Consider the following 16,274-nt stretch of genomic DNA (forward strand, 5'->3'; position numbering starts at 1 on the left):
CCCACTTGGAGAGCCCAGCAACTAAACAAAACTGTAGAGACTGCTAGGCATGATTCAGTGTCCACAAAAATTTGTGCCAAATCTAGCAGAGAAGAGAGTGCCCCTAAGAAAACTCATAACTAAGGATTCTGAGCACCTTTGGACACAAGAGCAGAGCAATGCACTTAGTGAAAATAAGCAAGCCCTGAAAAGTGCGTTAACACTGGCATGTCGATGGGGCTATGACGCTTTCAGTTATGCTGGTTCCACTGCTTTGGGAGCAGTTCTGCCCATCGCTTATGCCTCAGCCTCTATGAAAGACACAGCAGAAGTATCCCCCAACTTAAAAAGATGCACTGGCAATCAGATATGGATGCAAGAAATTTCACCAGTACATATATTGAAGACTAGTAACTATAGAGGCTGACCACATGAGTAAGGCATCTCTAAGACAGCAAAAGGTGCTGCTAAACATGCAGCAGTATGCACCAACAATCATTTATAAGAAAGGCCAAGGATAGCCAACCTGCTAAGCCAGGACTGCAGCAGAAAAGAGACAGCCAAAGAATGCATGAAAGACCGACAGGTTATGACAACTGTCCCAATGACACCCGTAACCTGGGAAGCTTTCAAAAAAGAAAGGGTCATCTGGTGACCTCTTCAAGGGTGACTTCAAAGGCAAAACCCATGTTGTTCACATGGACAGCTACTCGGGTTATACAGACTTTAAGACACTTCATAGTTAAACATCAAGAGATCGGTGTCACGAAAGAATGTTTGCCACTCATGGAGTCTCCAAGATGCTAGAAACTGACAACGGAGCACACGAGTTCAAAAAATCCAGCAAGGAGCTGTCCAAACTGCAAAGAGAATACTGGCAAAATGATCTTAGCACGATATAGATGTACAAATGGCTCTAGTGAACCTGAGAAACATGAGAAATGAAGAGCCAGGTTCACCCGTGTAGAGGCTGTACAGCAGAAGAACCAGAACACCAGTTCCAATGCCTGAAAAGCTGCTGGAGTCTGAAATTGTGTGAAATATGATTGACAAACTATGCAGTGAGCGCAGTCCCCAGAAAACCTACAGACGCCTTACTGAATAACCATGGTCTGTCATAGTGCAGATACCAAAAGGGTGCTACCAATGCAACACATCCAACTTCCAACCTTCGAAGAAGTTTACAAGAATGTGCCAATGGACGATTAGTTGACATGGTCATGCGGGAAAGAAGACCATACCCTTCAACAGTGGCAAAGAGTGGCCACACTGTCAAGCCCATCGTGAGGCTGGACCTCTAACAAAAAACAAAAGCAGATGTCAAGCCAAGCCCACCCAAGAGACTATGGCGATCCTCGGTTGCGCCAGTAACCAATCAGTATCCCAGAATAAAACAACCTTTGTTACAGTACATAAACTGTTACCCTAGCTGCAAGTAGTGCATCCTGATGGCCTTCATACATTGAGACTTCCACATATCCAAACCAGTAGACTAGTGAACTGTTGTTAAACTACATACTCTTTACTTTAGTGTCCTCTCAAATGACTGAATTTACCACTACAGAGGGTTCTGCCACAGAAACGTAAAGCATTTAGATGAAAAGACTGGTAAATTTAATTGAAAAAGCAGAATAGAGGGCAGCGGGACAAACCCACGTAATTTCAAAATTTTAAGTGGTCCCCTATGATATGGAACAGTTCTTATTTTCCCCTATAAACTGATTTATGAGGAAAGTGGAAGAGAACTGGAGCAATACTTACGAGACTGCGTGCCGGGCTGATCCATTTGCTCCCCACCATAGGTTACATTGGCCTTAAGCTTCCATGAGACGGGTGTGTCCTTGCCCTGCTGGCAGAGCAGGCAGCTGCCTCCAATGGCATCTGGGGCTGAATGTACTGATGAGATACTCCAGTCAGGCCCCATGCGATGCTGCCAGTGCTCCATATGGTTTGTCGCTGATTCAGCAGCTGTGGCAAAGGCTCCATGGTCAAGAGTTGGGTCTGAGTCAATACCCAAGTCAGGTGAGGTGTGGTAAGACCGCGAATGGGAAGAGGAATGGTGGCCAATGACTGGAGTAGTCGCTGGCTGCCGCATAGAAGAGTCCATAGAAGGCTGGTGAGAGGTCCGCCACAGAGATGATCCACTGCCCACAGCAGTGACGTAACGGACTGAAGAATCTGGTGTGCCTCCCACAGCACCTGGAATAACCCAATATTTTGTTATGTATAACAGCTGTCAGTTTGCCAATGCTTAGCAAATGAAACAATGAAAAACAATGAAAAAATGAAACAAATAGCTCGTTTCATGCATCTTTCAGACAAAACCCAATCAGCACAGCTCCTTTTATAAAGAGGAAATTTTTTAATCTGAACTAATTTATATACTATGCAGCTCCCTTAAGATAATTAAGCTACTTTCTAATAAAACTGGAGATTAAGTTCAAAATTAATGCGCCATGAAACAGATAAAAGGTGAGGAACGACGACATTGAGGTTGACTTTCTTTTCGTCCATGTTGATTATAAGTATAAACAAGCTGGCCCTACAAAGTGTTCTGTTGCAAATTTTAGTTTACTACACGACAGCTTATAAAAGCAGCAAGAAGAAAACACTGCGTTAAGTGTCATTAAGCTGATTTCATTCTTTTCTAATTAAAATGGTATTTTTTCAAACAGGAGCAACAACTATTTGTACTAAATATTATTCTTTGCCAAGCAAAGTAACTGCACATCCTGTGCAGTCCATTGTGCCCATATCGGGAAAAAACAATAGATGGATTCTCATGAATCTACACATTTACCAGACAATAATAAAATACAGTGCAAGTTCACTGCAAAGATGTACACAAAAGCACCAATCCTCGTATTCAGTGAAAGCTTTAATCATGACAAGGAAACTGCAAAACACTAACGAAGAAATGGTACTCAGAACAGTCTTTTCCTCCCATCTTTTTAGTCCTCTGTCCTCATTCTTTTTACAAAGCCATAAATGAAAAATGGTAGGAAAATAGGAAGCGTGCAGAGTGAACCAGAGAAATAACTCGATTTAATGACATTCCAGTGGAAATCAAGAAGCAGAAATGGGCATGGGAAGGGCATGTAGTGCAAAGAGGATAACAGATGGTTGATAAGGGTAGAAAATTGGATTCCAAGAGAAGGAAAGCATAGCAGGGGGCGGCAAAAAGTTAAATGGGCGGATAAGGTTAAGAAGTTTGCAGGGGTCAAGTGGGTGCAGCTAGCACAAAACCAGGTTAATCTGAGTAATATGGGAGAGGCCGTTGCCCTGCGGTGGGTATAGTCTGGCTGATGATTTTCCCCGACATGAACCAAATAGCCCACAAGCATGTTTTACTAAGGCATGCTTGAATTCTTCTGCACTAGATTACAACTACAAAGCTAAGCAAAAAATGTGTGAAGGTAAAAGCATGCTCATAGTACACATAATTCTACTCCAATTAATCTGCAATTCAAGACAATTTGGACTGCTGATGTGGTATCAGCCAACAAGGACATGCCTGTGCACAACAGATGTTTAAAATAACCCCAGATGACAAGAGCAACAATTGGGAACAGAGTAGCAGCAAATGAAATGCTTGTTTCTACATTTCATAACTGGGCATCAAAGTTTTTGACCATTTTGACTAGATACATTCAAATGTGAAGCCTACCATTTTGATGCGCTCAAGCACCACCACTGATTTAGTTCACACCAATGAGTAGCAAATTTTCATAATCTCGTGCAGATCCTTTTTTTGTCCTATGCTTGCACTAATAAATTTCTGGGCACTGGCTAGTATAGTGCCTTCAGGGAGGATAGATTGCACTGAAGGGATAGCCTTTTCTTCTTTCAGCTTCTTTAACTTACTGCCTCTTTACCTGACCTTGGCTGTTGTGTAGTTGGCGAGAACCAACTAGCCTCGCAACGCATATTACTGGAATTAGTGACTACAATTAGTCTTCTACAAGTGGTTCCTCACATTATCGCCTGAGCAATGTTGGGGCTTCTTTAATTTCAACACATTGATAGTGCTTCAAGTATGCCATTGTAGGCTTGACATGCTTGTTATTGACAAACAGGCCCTATGGTGAAGTACCTAGCTGCTTGTTTTAACAGCAAAAACAGTAGAACTCGTGCAGTTTTTTGTAGCCGGACTAGTTTCCTACCGCAGTTTTTGATGTCTGCTTTGCTCGCTGCTCTCGCTTCTCTTACCACCGGTGATTCGAAAAGTTGGTAGTATACGTGCACAGAATTTTTTTTCCACTGCCCTCAAACGCTTGTGGCTCATGTGCCGCTACAGTGCCAGCATGCTACACACAACAGGCCAGCAACTTGTTTCTCATGGTCACATTTTTTGTAAACTCATTAATGGTCCGCTATGTGAAAAAAAAAAAAACATTGCTCTGCAAACTTTCAAACTATCGAGGCAGCTGGGAGTTTGGAGTAGTTTCGGAGCAATATTGCGTTTTGAAGCAGGATGGAGCAGGGAAAGCAGTTTGCAGTAGCGCTGGGCAACCCACCCTCTCTTCCCCAAGTATACACTTTTTTTCTCTGAGGATAAGTGACTGTGGTAATAGCCATTGTAGCCATGGGACAGTGCGGTATAGAAATATGTTCTGATTGGTTTTACCAATCGTGAAAGTCAAATGATGCCGGGATTTGACCTCTCCCAAAGGAATGCAGTCAGTCACGTACGACACCACTACACCAGGGGTGCCTCCCGGCCTCCCTGGTGGCCCGGGCCAACACCCAAAATTTGACTTCGGCAGATTTAGATCTAAATCAATGTCCAGTCTACTTCCACTATGGCAAGCACGATAGTGACCTCCAAATTTGGCATGGGCCATATTCAAATTTGGCCCGGGCAAAAATCAAAATTCAACCTTGGTGGATTTAGACCAAAATTGATGACCAGACTGATTCAAATGTGGCCAACGCGATGGCGACCATCAAATTTGGCCTGATACACACACGAATTTGACCTCAGCTGATTTGGATCAAAATATGTCCATCCCGATTCCACTATGGCGAACACTATGATGACTTCCAAACTTGGCATGGGCCACCCCCAAATCTGACCTCTTCCAAATTGATGTCCAGCCTAAATCAACTCAACCTCCAAATTTGGTCTGGTAAAATCAGTTTTGGTAAAATTTGACCAAAATCAATGCCTAGACTAATTCCATTATGGTGAACCCGATGGCGACTTCCAAATTTGGCACGAACTACCCCCAAATTTGACCTAGGCCAATACGGATTAAAATCGTACTACATCTATTGCATTATGCAACCATGCAGCATATGAGTCTTCCTGCATTGCTAAGTAGCTCAGAGCTAACGCGTCTAACCACTAGTGATTTCTTTTTCGATATTCCTATTATTTATCGTTACTACCTTCATTTTTATTTTCCGCTTTCTGGCCCATGAGGGATGAAATTTTTTCAATGCATGCATAGCATTAAGATTTGATATCTCTGCTCTAAGCAATGGCACAACATTAAAATAAGTGGCACAGGCCACTGTTGCGCGCACAGAGCAAGAATTTCACAGCACGAGACTTGCACTGCCACTGCTATGAGTAGGAGGCGCTTCCACACCAGCGTTGCCGTTGACCACGGCTGGACAGGAGAGGAGCAATGAGTGTAAGCACCGCTGCTCATAGATTTGCACATAGATTTACAATTTATTTAACACATGAAGCTCCATGCACTCTGCTAAGGACAAATACTGGAGCAAAGTAGGTGCTCACCGTGGCTCAGCTTAAACCAACTTTGATACAGCAAGTGGGTGGCAGCTCCCCCATTTTAGATAATGTCGCCTCATACATGGGAATATAAGGTAGGCTTTATCTCTAATATGCAAGCATACAAATTAATAGCTAAACCGAAATATGATGCATCTTGTGTCATAAATGGCACTCGCGCCAAGAAAAAATGTTTACAAGAGAAACAAGGCATCGGCAACAAACGATAAGCATGGCTGAGATGAAAAAAATGAAGCCTTACCAGAACTGCTTCCAGACTGAAACTGTTCATTTACTCGCTGCTCAAGCCTCAAACACTTGTTTTCATGCATGGCTTTTTCCAGCTCCAGTTTGAGATCCTTCACTGCATTCTGTAAGCTGAAAGGAAATCCAAACAAAAAGTGCTCAATGTGATAATAATGCTGAATAATGCTAAGCTGCACAATGCAAATAAGTCATGACTACACTGAACGTTAAATTTCATCATGCATGACTATGCACGTCCTCTCCCATACATTGTGGCACTGCACATGAGCATGGCGATAGCAAGTGAATTTCACGCTGTGGGTGCAAATTTTGTTTGTCAGAAGCCCCTCGTAGGGGGGCTTTTATAGTTTCGTATTAACTGATTAAATTGACTGGGACAGGTGGCTGCTGAAGGCAGTTTTATGATTGCATTCCAAGTGACATTGGGTTTCACTGGTAAAAGGGCTGGCTCAATTCGTGTGGCAGGTGGTTATGTGGTTTTATGATTCCACTTTCAGTGCTCTAGCACTAGGGCTTTCATTGCGCTCAAAAGCTGTTTTTTAATGTCCAAAGCAGCTAAGGATATGAGACACCGTAGTGGACAGCTCCAAAGATTTCAACCATGTGGGGCTCTTAACATGCACTGGTATCACACAGTACATGGGTGCCTTGCTTTCCACTTCCATTGAAAAGTGGCTGGCAAGGCCGGGTTCAAATCCACATTATAGGGTTCAGCAGTTGAGCGTCCTAACCACTCAGCCACTGCCACCCTGGCCATGACACGGCTTGCAGGCACGGAGAAAACTTGGCAGAAAATTCGGTTGGCCAATCACTGCCAAGCCATGTCACCTGCCAACTACCACCTTCCTGAAGCATGCTAATAATTTTTCGAGGCTGTGAGGCTTCAAACAGGTAGGTTCTGGTGTCAATTCCAATCTCACCCTTCCATATGAAAGGAGATGTCTGTCGTATGACATCACACAGCCTGCCGATCAATTACCGCCTGGCCTGTCTCCTGCCAACTACAGTGAGAACTCATTGATAGGATTCTTGGCATCGAAAATTTTCTAAGAAAGCATTTTGGTGGGCTAGTTAGTGCATGAAGAATGGAGGTGGGCAGTGCCTGGGCCATGTCCTTGTTTTCACGCTGTTTTTTATCCCCACTGAAAATTTTGTTACTCAAAACAGGCTCTAAATGTTTGAGAATGAAACATACTTGGCACAGAACAGCTTTGGGACGGACTTTTTGTTTCTCAATGTCTAGAGCAAACTTTTTTGAAACTTTTAGAAAGATGCGACAGTTTCATAACTGAGCTTTGTACCCGAGACAAGCCGCAAAGAGTAAAACTTGGCGCTTGTTGTATCTAAAATGGGGGAGCTGCCACCCACTTGCTGTATCAAAGTTTGTTTAAGCTGAGCCACGGTGAGCACCTACTTTGCTCCAGTATTTGTCCTTAGCAGAGTGCATGGAGCTTCATGTGTTAAATAAATTGTAAATCTATGTGCAAATCTATGAGCAGCGGTGCTTACACTCATCGCTCCTCTCCTGTCCAGCCGTGGTCAACAGCAACAGTGTTCAAAGGTTATGTGCTGTGTTTTACTCAATCCAAGCTTCTGCTTCGGTTTGCCAGCCAATCCGCTATTTCCACAGCCCAATCTTTTTTTTTGCAGTTTTTCTTTTTCGCTATCCGCTGTACTCTCTCTGCACATCAACGGGATTTCACTGTACCATTTGCCAGAGGCATGCTTGGATTCTTTTGATGCTGCAAGGCTAAGAACAGTCGACAGCGTCAAAGCCACTGACATTGACAAATTTTCTGACATGACAGGACAAAGGGTCAAGCATTGAAAATGTTTGAAAGAGTTAAAATATGCTGACATCATGCAGCACGTGTCTTTTGCCTCCATCAAAACATGGAACCAGTGACTGGGATTGAACCTGGGCCCTCTGGTGCTGATTAGTGCCTTCTGTCTTCGATTCAGCTGTTTTAAAACCAAATGGACTGAACCCAACTTCTCAAACTCTCGTTCCTTCTTCAGTATCTTTGGAAGCACTTTCAGAAAACATTTGAACTAAAGTATTTTTTTTTCTCATGTCAACTGGCCTACTGAACTTGGGCTCTATGATGGCTGCGGTGCCAGACTGGGTTCGGGATATTGTTTACTCTTTTTTTCCACACACAAGAACGTAAACCATCAGCACTATGCAGATTTACCAAACATTCATGCTCACATGTGAAAATATGCTTAGACACAAGTACTTATAATAAGCCAGTAAAGATGCAATAAAAGAGAAAAATGCTGCTACTGCCTTGTTTGAACAAATAATTTCCAGACTTGCCATACTAGTCGACTGCAAGTGTACACCCAAGGAAGGATATATCTAGGTTTTCTTCAAAAAAGTGAGCCAGCAATGATAACAAATCGAACTAAATACAATTGCAAAACTCACACAGCTAACAAAGAAACAAAAGCCTATGCCTGGCCGTTCCCATGTTACAGTCAACCAAAGTTGGGATGACTGAGTTGAACATGGAAACCCTAGGACTCAATTTTATGCAGTTGTTCTATAATGCTAATTACAAGAAATATACCCATGAATATATACCCATGCTAGGACTAAATTTTATGCAGTTGTTCTATAATGCTAATTACAAGAAATATACCCATGAATACTGCCAACATTTTACACCAGAACACAATTCCTGCATGAACTCTTCAGGGGTCACAGATATGCAGGTTCCTGCCATGTCCAGTAACCTTCTACCTTGCACTATCCTCACTTGTGAGTAACGATGTAGTCATGGTTGGTAACCCCCCCCTTTGCTCTGTATATTTCTCTGCAGCATATGAATGGCAGCCCCTGCACTGGAATAGTGGCGTTTATGAGCAACTGTTGTATCACTCAGGTGCAATTCTGACTTACATTTGTTACCGTCACAATACAAAACAAGGCTAAGGATAGCATGAATCGTACTAAACATTATGCCTCAACACAACAAACTAGCCCTATTTGATTTTCCAGCTCATTTTCTATGCAATATGCATAGCTGCACACACTCTCATCATAGCCAAATGAATGGCTACAGGGAGGGCAAACGTTGCCATGAAGTACAATGTTTGATACATTTCCCACATTCTGAACAGGTGTGAAAGATGCTATTTTTTAATTTCAGAAAATCAAACTTACTGCAGCATAAAAGAAAAAATGAATACAGGGATGCAGTAAACTTACATAGTGTTTTGATGTTGCAGCTCTGCATATGCCCTCGTGGCATGTTTCTTGTCTAACTGCATCCTTGCAAGGCTCTTGCTTTGTTGTGCTTCCTTTCCAACTGCCTCCAGTGCCCTCTGCAGTTCATCCTTTTTCCATAACAGCTGCTTGTGTGCCTCCTTAGATGCACAGAGTTCTTGTTCGAGGTGATTACAACGAGTGTCCATGCTCTCAAGCTTCACTCTTGTTGTGCTCAGCTCCTCCCTTAGTTGTTGAGCTAAATTTTCAAACTCCTGAAGCTTGTTATTGCAAGCCTGTAATTCTGCTTCAACCTCGCTCTTTTGTGTTCTCAGGTTATTACACTCTTCTTCACAGCTGTGAAGTTTGTTATTGACTCGCTCAACCTCATCTTCTCCAGCACTCACCTCAAGGATGAGCCTCTGCTTCTCTTCATAGAGCGATTGCTTCTCAGATTCAAGAACATCCACACGTGATGATAAATCAGAAATTTTGACAGCTAACTGGTCTTTTTCCATTTTCAAAAGTTTGATACTTTGGCAATACTCATCAGAAATTTTCTTGGCAGCTTGCTGTTCATGCTGAGCCTTTCCTAGATTCTCTCTCAACAGGCTTTCTTGCTTTCGCAGATCAAGCAGGGTTTCTCTCAGATCTTGGTTTTCTACTTGCAGCCCTTTCAACTCTGACAATGCTGAATCAAAGTCACATTGCATACTCATTCTTTCCCGAGACAAACGGTCACACACATCTTTGAACGCCGTGATTTGTTCCTGCTGATTTTTGTTCAGTGTAGACAAAGCACCAAGTTTAGTGACTAGCTCGGAAATTTTGTTGCTAGAAGACTCTAGCAACACTTTATGTTCGTGCTGCAATGCTTCCAACTTTTGCGAAAGCACTGATTTTTCCTCAGAGAGGGTAGAGATTTGATTTTTAAGCAATGTTTCTTCCTTAAGAAGCCTAGAGACTTCTTGGACCTGCTGTTGAAGCTCAGTTGCTAAAGTGCGGTTCTCCTCCCTCATCTGTTCAGGTCTCGCACGTTCCTGCCGGGTGGGCTTTTCACAAGACGAATGGCGTTGGGGCTCTTTTAGAACAAGATCAGAGTTCCTTTGCCCAGCTGCATTGTGCTCTTTTTCCAGAGCACAGTATGCTTCCTGAAGAGACTGCAGCTCCTTCTGGCAGTCTGCCAGCTCTTTCTCCAACTGCAGCTTTGCATTCTGCTCCCGAACCATGGCTCGCTTCAGGATATCCTCTCGCCTTTCCTTACACTCCAGTTCCTTCTTGCATTGATTCAGCTGCTCACTCTCTTTAGAATCTGCTCCAGCTACACCGGGGGTGCCGGGCTGTGTAGAAACAGCTTTTCCAGATGCTGCAATTGGAAATGCTTACCATCAAAAACCAAAAACACAAAGCCCCCTTTGTTAAGTGAATGAGTGAGAATTTCCTGTCGCATGTTATAGCTTCTTTAATTACACACTGCAGTTTTAAACACAAAATAAGAGCATTATATGCAGTAGACCTCCATTAGGACAAGCTCAGTTAAGAAAAATTGTTGGATAATTTATTTATGGGGTTTAATTTCCCAAATCAACTCAGGCTATGAGACGCCGTAGTGGAGGACTCTGGAAATTTCGACCACCCGGGGTTCTTTAACGTGCACTGACAGCGCACGGCACATGGGCTTTTCGCCTCCATCGAAAGGCGGTCGCTGGGGCCAGGATAAGATAAGCAATGTGAGGCCATTGGTTGGAAATGTAATGTAGACTGAATGTAAAAAGGCTTCCCTTGGCTACGATGAGCCCCCGTAGTGACCGTAAACCACAGCACAGCAGCACAAGGCCTAAACAGGGAATTCATGCTCCGTACCGCTTTAAATCCATTAGGTAACATGCTTCTAAGAAAGTCAGTAGACCCCCACAAGATGGTTTCACTTAACCTTAGCTGGAGAATGCTAGAAAGCTGTTTTGTGAGACCACACTTTCTTGCCAGTGATAAAAGGGTAGGACACAGTCACAGCTGCACTTGTGGAGGTTAGATCTCTATGGGGCCTAATTCTCAACTTATGTGGTGTTGCAACGTGCAGCGCCGGTATGGCCAGATATCGGCACTGCATACATTGCCTGTGGCTCACATAAAGGCGCCCGGTGTGCCTGTTCGTGGAGAGGGCAACAGCTCTGCTGCAGATGGAGTGAGATAAGACACAATGCTCACAATGCAAAGAGAAGGAGCCATAAATAGAATTAAAATATACGAACCAAGATGATTTGTGAGAATTTCCTTCATGACTTCATTACTTATGAACATTTCCTCCAGCCGATATTTTAATCGGCGCATGGACTGCATGAGGGACTCTGCAAGATCATCTGGTAGTTGAGGCGCAGTGGAATCCTGAAAGCATAAATTATACCACATAATAAAATTAGCATGGCTGTCCAAAAATGAAGAAACAGCAGATGGCACTGAAGCCGAAGTACAACCGTCCGCAGACTTGACACAAATACTCTGGCACATGGCTTGAGCTGACATTGTTACTGGGTGCTGTGTGGTAGGTGCCATCGTCAGCCACTGCAAACATGCTTTCAGACCCAGTGGCCAGTGCTTAGCAGTGCTAATGTCCATCCATTCCGTGCTAAGTCTGTGGGTGGTGGTATGTACACAAGAAAAACAAGCACATGTAATCAAACCAGGCCCAACCTTTGGCTACCCAACCTATACTCTCAGTCAACGTATCTCGGAGGACACATTAATACAGGATGCATGCAGAAGCTACCATAGCGTTTCCTGCAGACACAGCGAAACAGGAGGCTCATTACATGACACCTACAAAGGGAGCCAACAGCCATCAGCACAGAAAAGCATAAGGAATTTTTTTTTGCGTTCATCAATGTGAAATAATGCAATGCAATGACTAGAAACTATGGGGTAAAAACCACCACCTACAGCCAGTGAGATTTGAATGCATAACCACCAAATTTAGTCTCCGATGCTCTACCAACTAATCAATTACCTTTCAGCCATAAAATGATTACATCAGTAATAAAATTGACAAATGCCAAAAAAAAAAAAATTCTATAGTTTTCTTCGTGTCGGTGGCTCTTGGCTCCTCTAATACATAAACTGCAGTGTTTTGAGATTTGTTGACTTGCTAAATATCTTGGGGGAAAAAAAAACAAAGAGGGACCACAGTGACGCAACTTCATCTCAGTGGCGCCACTGTGATTGTTTATGGGATCCCTCTCTGCTGTGGGAGTGTGTACATTGGACAGCTGGGTAGATGCCTAAACGTGAGGCTGAAAGTGAACTGATGAGCACTTGCCAAAGCGCTGCAAGAGCTGCAAAAACTGCTTTCCCCTCCTGAGCCGTACTAAGATCTTGGGAAGAGGCAAAGATCATTGGCGAGGAAAATCTTGGAAGCGCATGAAATTGTGAAATGCAGTAGTAACATGTGCATTAGAACACCATCTGTTATAGAAAAGGAAGGAAAAAGTTTTTAAAAACGTCCTATAGGTTGCATCACATTATATGAGCAGTCACTGTTCTTTTTAATTTCTTTTTTATGGTTTTTAGATTTCCAATAAAGGGTGCTTTTTTCGGCGGATGATTCCATTGAGTTGTTCGCTCTGTCGTGTACTAGTCTCCATTGTCCTGTGAAAATGCTACGTTTTTCATTGACCTAGTGTCTGACCAACAGGCCCCACAGTGTACTCAGTTAAATTCCAATTCCAATCTTCTAACAGAGCTCAAGCTTTTTCACTTCAAGCCAGAACCAATTATTTTTTTCGGCCTTTAGCAGTGTCTAGCAGGCTTCTAGAGGAAACTCTCCGATAGCAAAATTATGTTTTCACTTCTTTTAAGGATTTGGGCATATAAACTTCAATAATTTAGGCTTAATGGAACTGGCAACAACATTTAACCGGAGATTAAAGCTGGCTGTGTCGCAAAAACCTACCAAAGGTTGCTTGCATCATAGTAAATTACTTTGTGTAGACTTGAGCTATGGTTATCTGCTTTCGAAATAACAACTATGATAAAAACGATTTTTCATCATGGGGTCAGGCATTCATTAATTCTGATGCAATTGGATTGTTGGGATGAGCTCCAGGTGGGAGGCAATGTTGCAGTATAATTGATAAAGGAAGCAATTGTTTAGATATCATTACTCAAAACTGACTTTCATGGCCTGCATGCTACTATCTGTACCACGGAGCATAGTCTTGAAACCAATACTACACAGCTGTATGCCATTTCGGGTTCCGAATGACTCGCTACAGGTTTACAAGAATGCGCACTCATCATGCACTGTTCGTCTCACACCATACAGGGGCCCATGGAGGCCTTTGCAGTTTTGGAGCAGTTATGTTCACATACACTGAAGCATAGACTGAAGCATACACTGAAGAAAGCAGATAACCATAGCTCAAGTCTACACTTTTTTACTATGATGCAAACAACCTTTGGTAGGTTTTTGCGAGAAAGTAAGCTTTAATCTCCGGATAAATGTTGCCAGTTCCTTTAAGCCTGAATTATTGAAGTTTTATGGTTCTAATTTCATTTTATACAAGGCACAGAAAGTTGGCCATAAGCTAGGAAGCAACACTTTTCGATAACAAGATGCCAATAACAGGACACCAAACCAAGAACACAAATGAATCAAATTGTGTCTCTATTCTTATTCCCAATGTGCTGAAAGCAAGTTACTAACATACATCCACATTGAGTCTCTCCACAAGCATCTGAACAATATAACTTTGGCTGTGCTACTGTGTTTTTGGGATTCTAATATCAGATATGACTACTACTAGTGGACAGCTGCAAAGCTTGAATTGCAACAGATAAAATGTTGCCCTTCTCACTAGTTAAAGTAAATGACCTGTTCTCTGACGTCAACCAACATTAGTATTGCTTTGTCGAGAAAGCAATCTGTTTACCTCCGAAAGCCCATTTTTGAAATCAGTTTCATTGGAACACCCAGTATAAGGCAGATAATCGAACACAAATCTGAAATTTCCACCGCATAAAAAAGCACTAGCCACAAAAAAATTGAGAATAAACAACCTTTGACCCATCTCCAGAAGGAGTTCCCAGTAGCTTCTGACACAGTGCCTTGTGCACAGCAAGCGTGTTCTCAACTCTGGGATTAATTTGCTGGATCCTCCGCAAAAGCTTCTCCAACCTCTGAGCTTGTGTGCGAACTGTTCCTTCGGCTTGTTTGCTGCGCCCTGTAATAAAAGCGCCACATTTTGTCGGAGCTTACCCAAGGTTTCCAACACCGAACAGCAGTGTCCAATATACTAAGAAATCAATTACAGATACAAATTACCTAAAGAAATGAATACTCTGCAATGAAATGCAACAAGACACTGAAAGGACACCAACCATATGGGCAGACTTAAGCTTATGATACCCAGGAAGCTTAACTATTCAAAGACAAGCACTTGTCAATAATCTTGCGGCGCAGTGGTTAGGGTGCTTGACTGCAGTGCCGAAGAATGCGGGATCAAATACCAGCCGTGGCAGCGACTTTTCGATAGAGGCGAAAACCAAGGCGCCCATGTGCTGTGCGATATCTCTACGACGTACGGTCTCAGAGTCACTCAGGCTATGAGAGAGATACGAGATATGAGGCCAAGTCTTTAGGAGGTGAAATTCACCCCTCTCTTGCAACGAGAAGAATCATGGGCACTGGCCACTTCTCGTGGCTGCTGCCAGATGTTACCCTCATCTCATTCCCACAAAATCATCTAGTCAACAAAGCCCATTTCTGTGCCAGTGGGGAATAGTAACCTACATGCACGGCCAACATTTCCTTTGTTGTAGTGCCATGTTGCACGGAGTTATAATACTGGAGGCAGACTACATTCAAATTCTAGCCGTTGATGGATTAGCGTTGCACAGGATGCCTGCCCTTTTTATTTAAATGCAGACTAACTGCTTAGCAGACTTGGACAAGCCAGGCTCATCATAAGTAGACTGCCATTTTTGCTCATAACGAGACCAGCTCATGTTCTTTCTCGCAATCCAATTAAGATTTAAGAAGGTGCACGACTGGGTACTGGAGGGTGAAACTTGTAACTGCACAAATGAACATGGCACAGTGCAAGGGCGGTAATGTGACTGACGCAAGTGATAACGAAGGCTACAATTTGTCTTGGTCCTCAAGTGAGGATGACAGTAGCAAGGACCTTGCTAGCAGTGAAAAGAAAATGAAATGGTCAGCAGCAGCTGCAAGGGATGCAAAATTGATGTGCGAAACTCTCCTCCTGCACCTGCCAGGTTCACCTACAAAGGAACGCCTGGGATCACTTTTGATCACAAGTCTTGGCAAGAATCGTTCAAAATGATCAGTAACGAGTCCTTTTGAGTCTTTCCTTCTTGGATTCATCTAAAAGAATTAGGAGAGTGCGAATACTGAAATTTTCAAATATGAATATGGGACAAAAATGCCTTCAAATATTGCATCGAATTTTGTTTATTCCAGAATCCACATTGCACAGAAGTGTATTCTCAACTCCAGTATAAATTTTACTAGAGAATTCTGTAAACTGCTTTTCTATACAGAAAGGACCTGCATAAAAGGGCGGAGCTGAATATGGTAAACTTGTTAATTCAGCTTCAAGGGACCACAAAAAATGTCCATTGAATTTCCATTCCAGTAATTTTATCTCATGAACACCTGCACAATAGTTGCCTGCATTTGCGATGAAACTGAAGCGAGAACGTCTTGCCTACTTGCATCAAGTGCTTAGCTTTGCACACACTTGCACTGCAAGTTCACACAGTCAAGAATTGGGGCGAAGTGCGCAGTGTAGGGAAACTGGTGAGTTTGAACATCTTCTGCACAATACAAATCGAGTAACATATTCCATTCACATTCGAAATTACAAATATTCGCACATCTCTGTTGAGAATTTAGTAATAGTGATGCTTTACTTCACTGTCTTGCTGTTACAACTAAGATGTGGGAGGGGATAAGGAACCAGAACTCGCCTACAGCGGAAGATGCAGCGCTTGGAAGGCCCTTCTGCTAGCAAGGAATAGACAAGCAGTAGTGCAAGGTTGTACTGAAGATAAAAATGCCAG

The 16,274-nt window shown here is 42.9% G+C and overlaps 1 protein-coding gene across 8 annotated transcripts in view; it reads right to left on the bottom strand.

Annotated features, from left to right (window-relative positions):
- The window catches only part of LOC146204707 (uncharacterized), a 97,728-nt gene that overhangs the window by 28,362 nt on the left and 53,092 nt on the right, over positions 1-16,274 (bottom strand). For all 8 annotated transcript variants that reach the window (XM_084589429.1, XM_084589424.1, XM_084589430.1 and 5 more), the window contains 5 exons: positions 14,250-14,413; positions 11,450-11,582; positions 9,201-10,563; positions 5,982-6,097; positions 1,741-2,178 (listed from right to left, as the gene is read on the bottom strand). In XM_084589429.1, coding sequence (XP_084445555.1) covers positions 1,741-2,178; positions 5,982-6,097; positions 9,201-10,563; positions 11,450-11,582; positions 14,250-14,413 — 2,214 coding nt within the window. The remainder of the gene's footprint in view (positions 1-1,740; positions 2,179-5,981; positions 6,098-9,200; positions 10,564-11,449; positions 11,583-14,249; positions 14,414-16,274) is intronic.

The sequence above is a fragment of the Amblyomma maculatum genome, chromosome 1 (assembly GCF_055883805.1).
Source record: "Amblyomma maculatum isolate TAMU_Amacu chromosome 1, ASM5588380v1, whole genome shotgun sequence".
NCBI lineage: Eukaryota > Metazoa > Arthropoda > Arachnida > Ixodida > Ixodidae > Amblyomma > Amblyomma maculatum.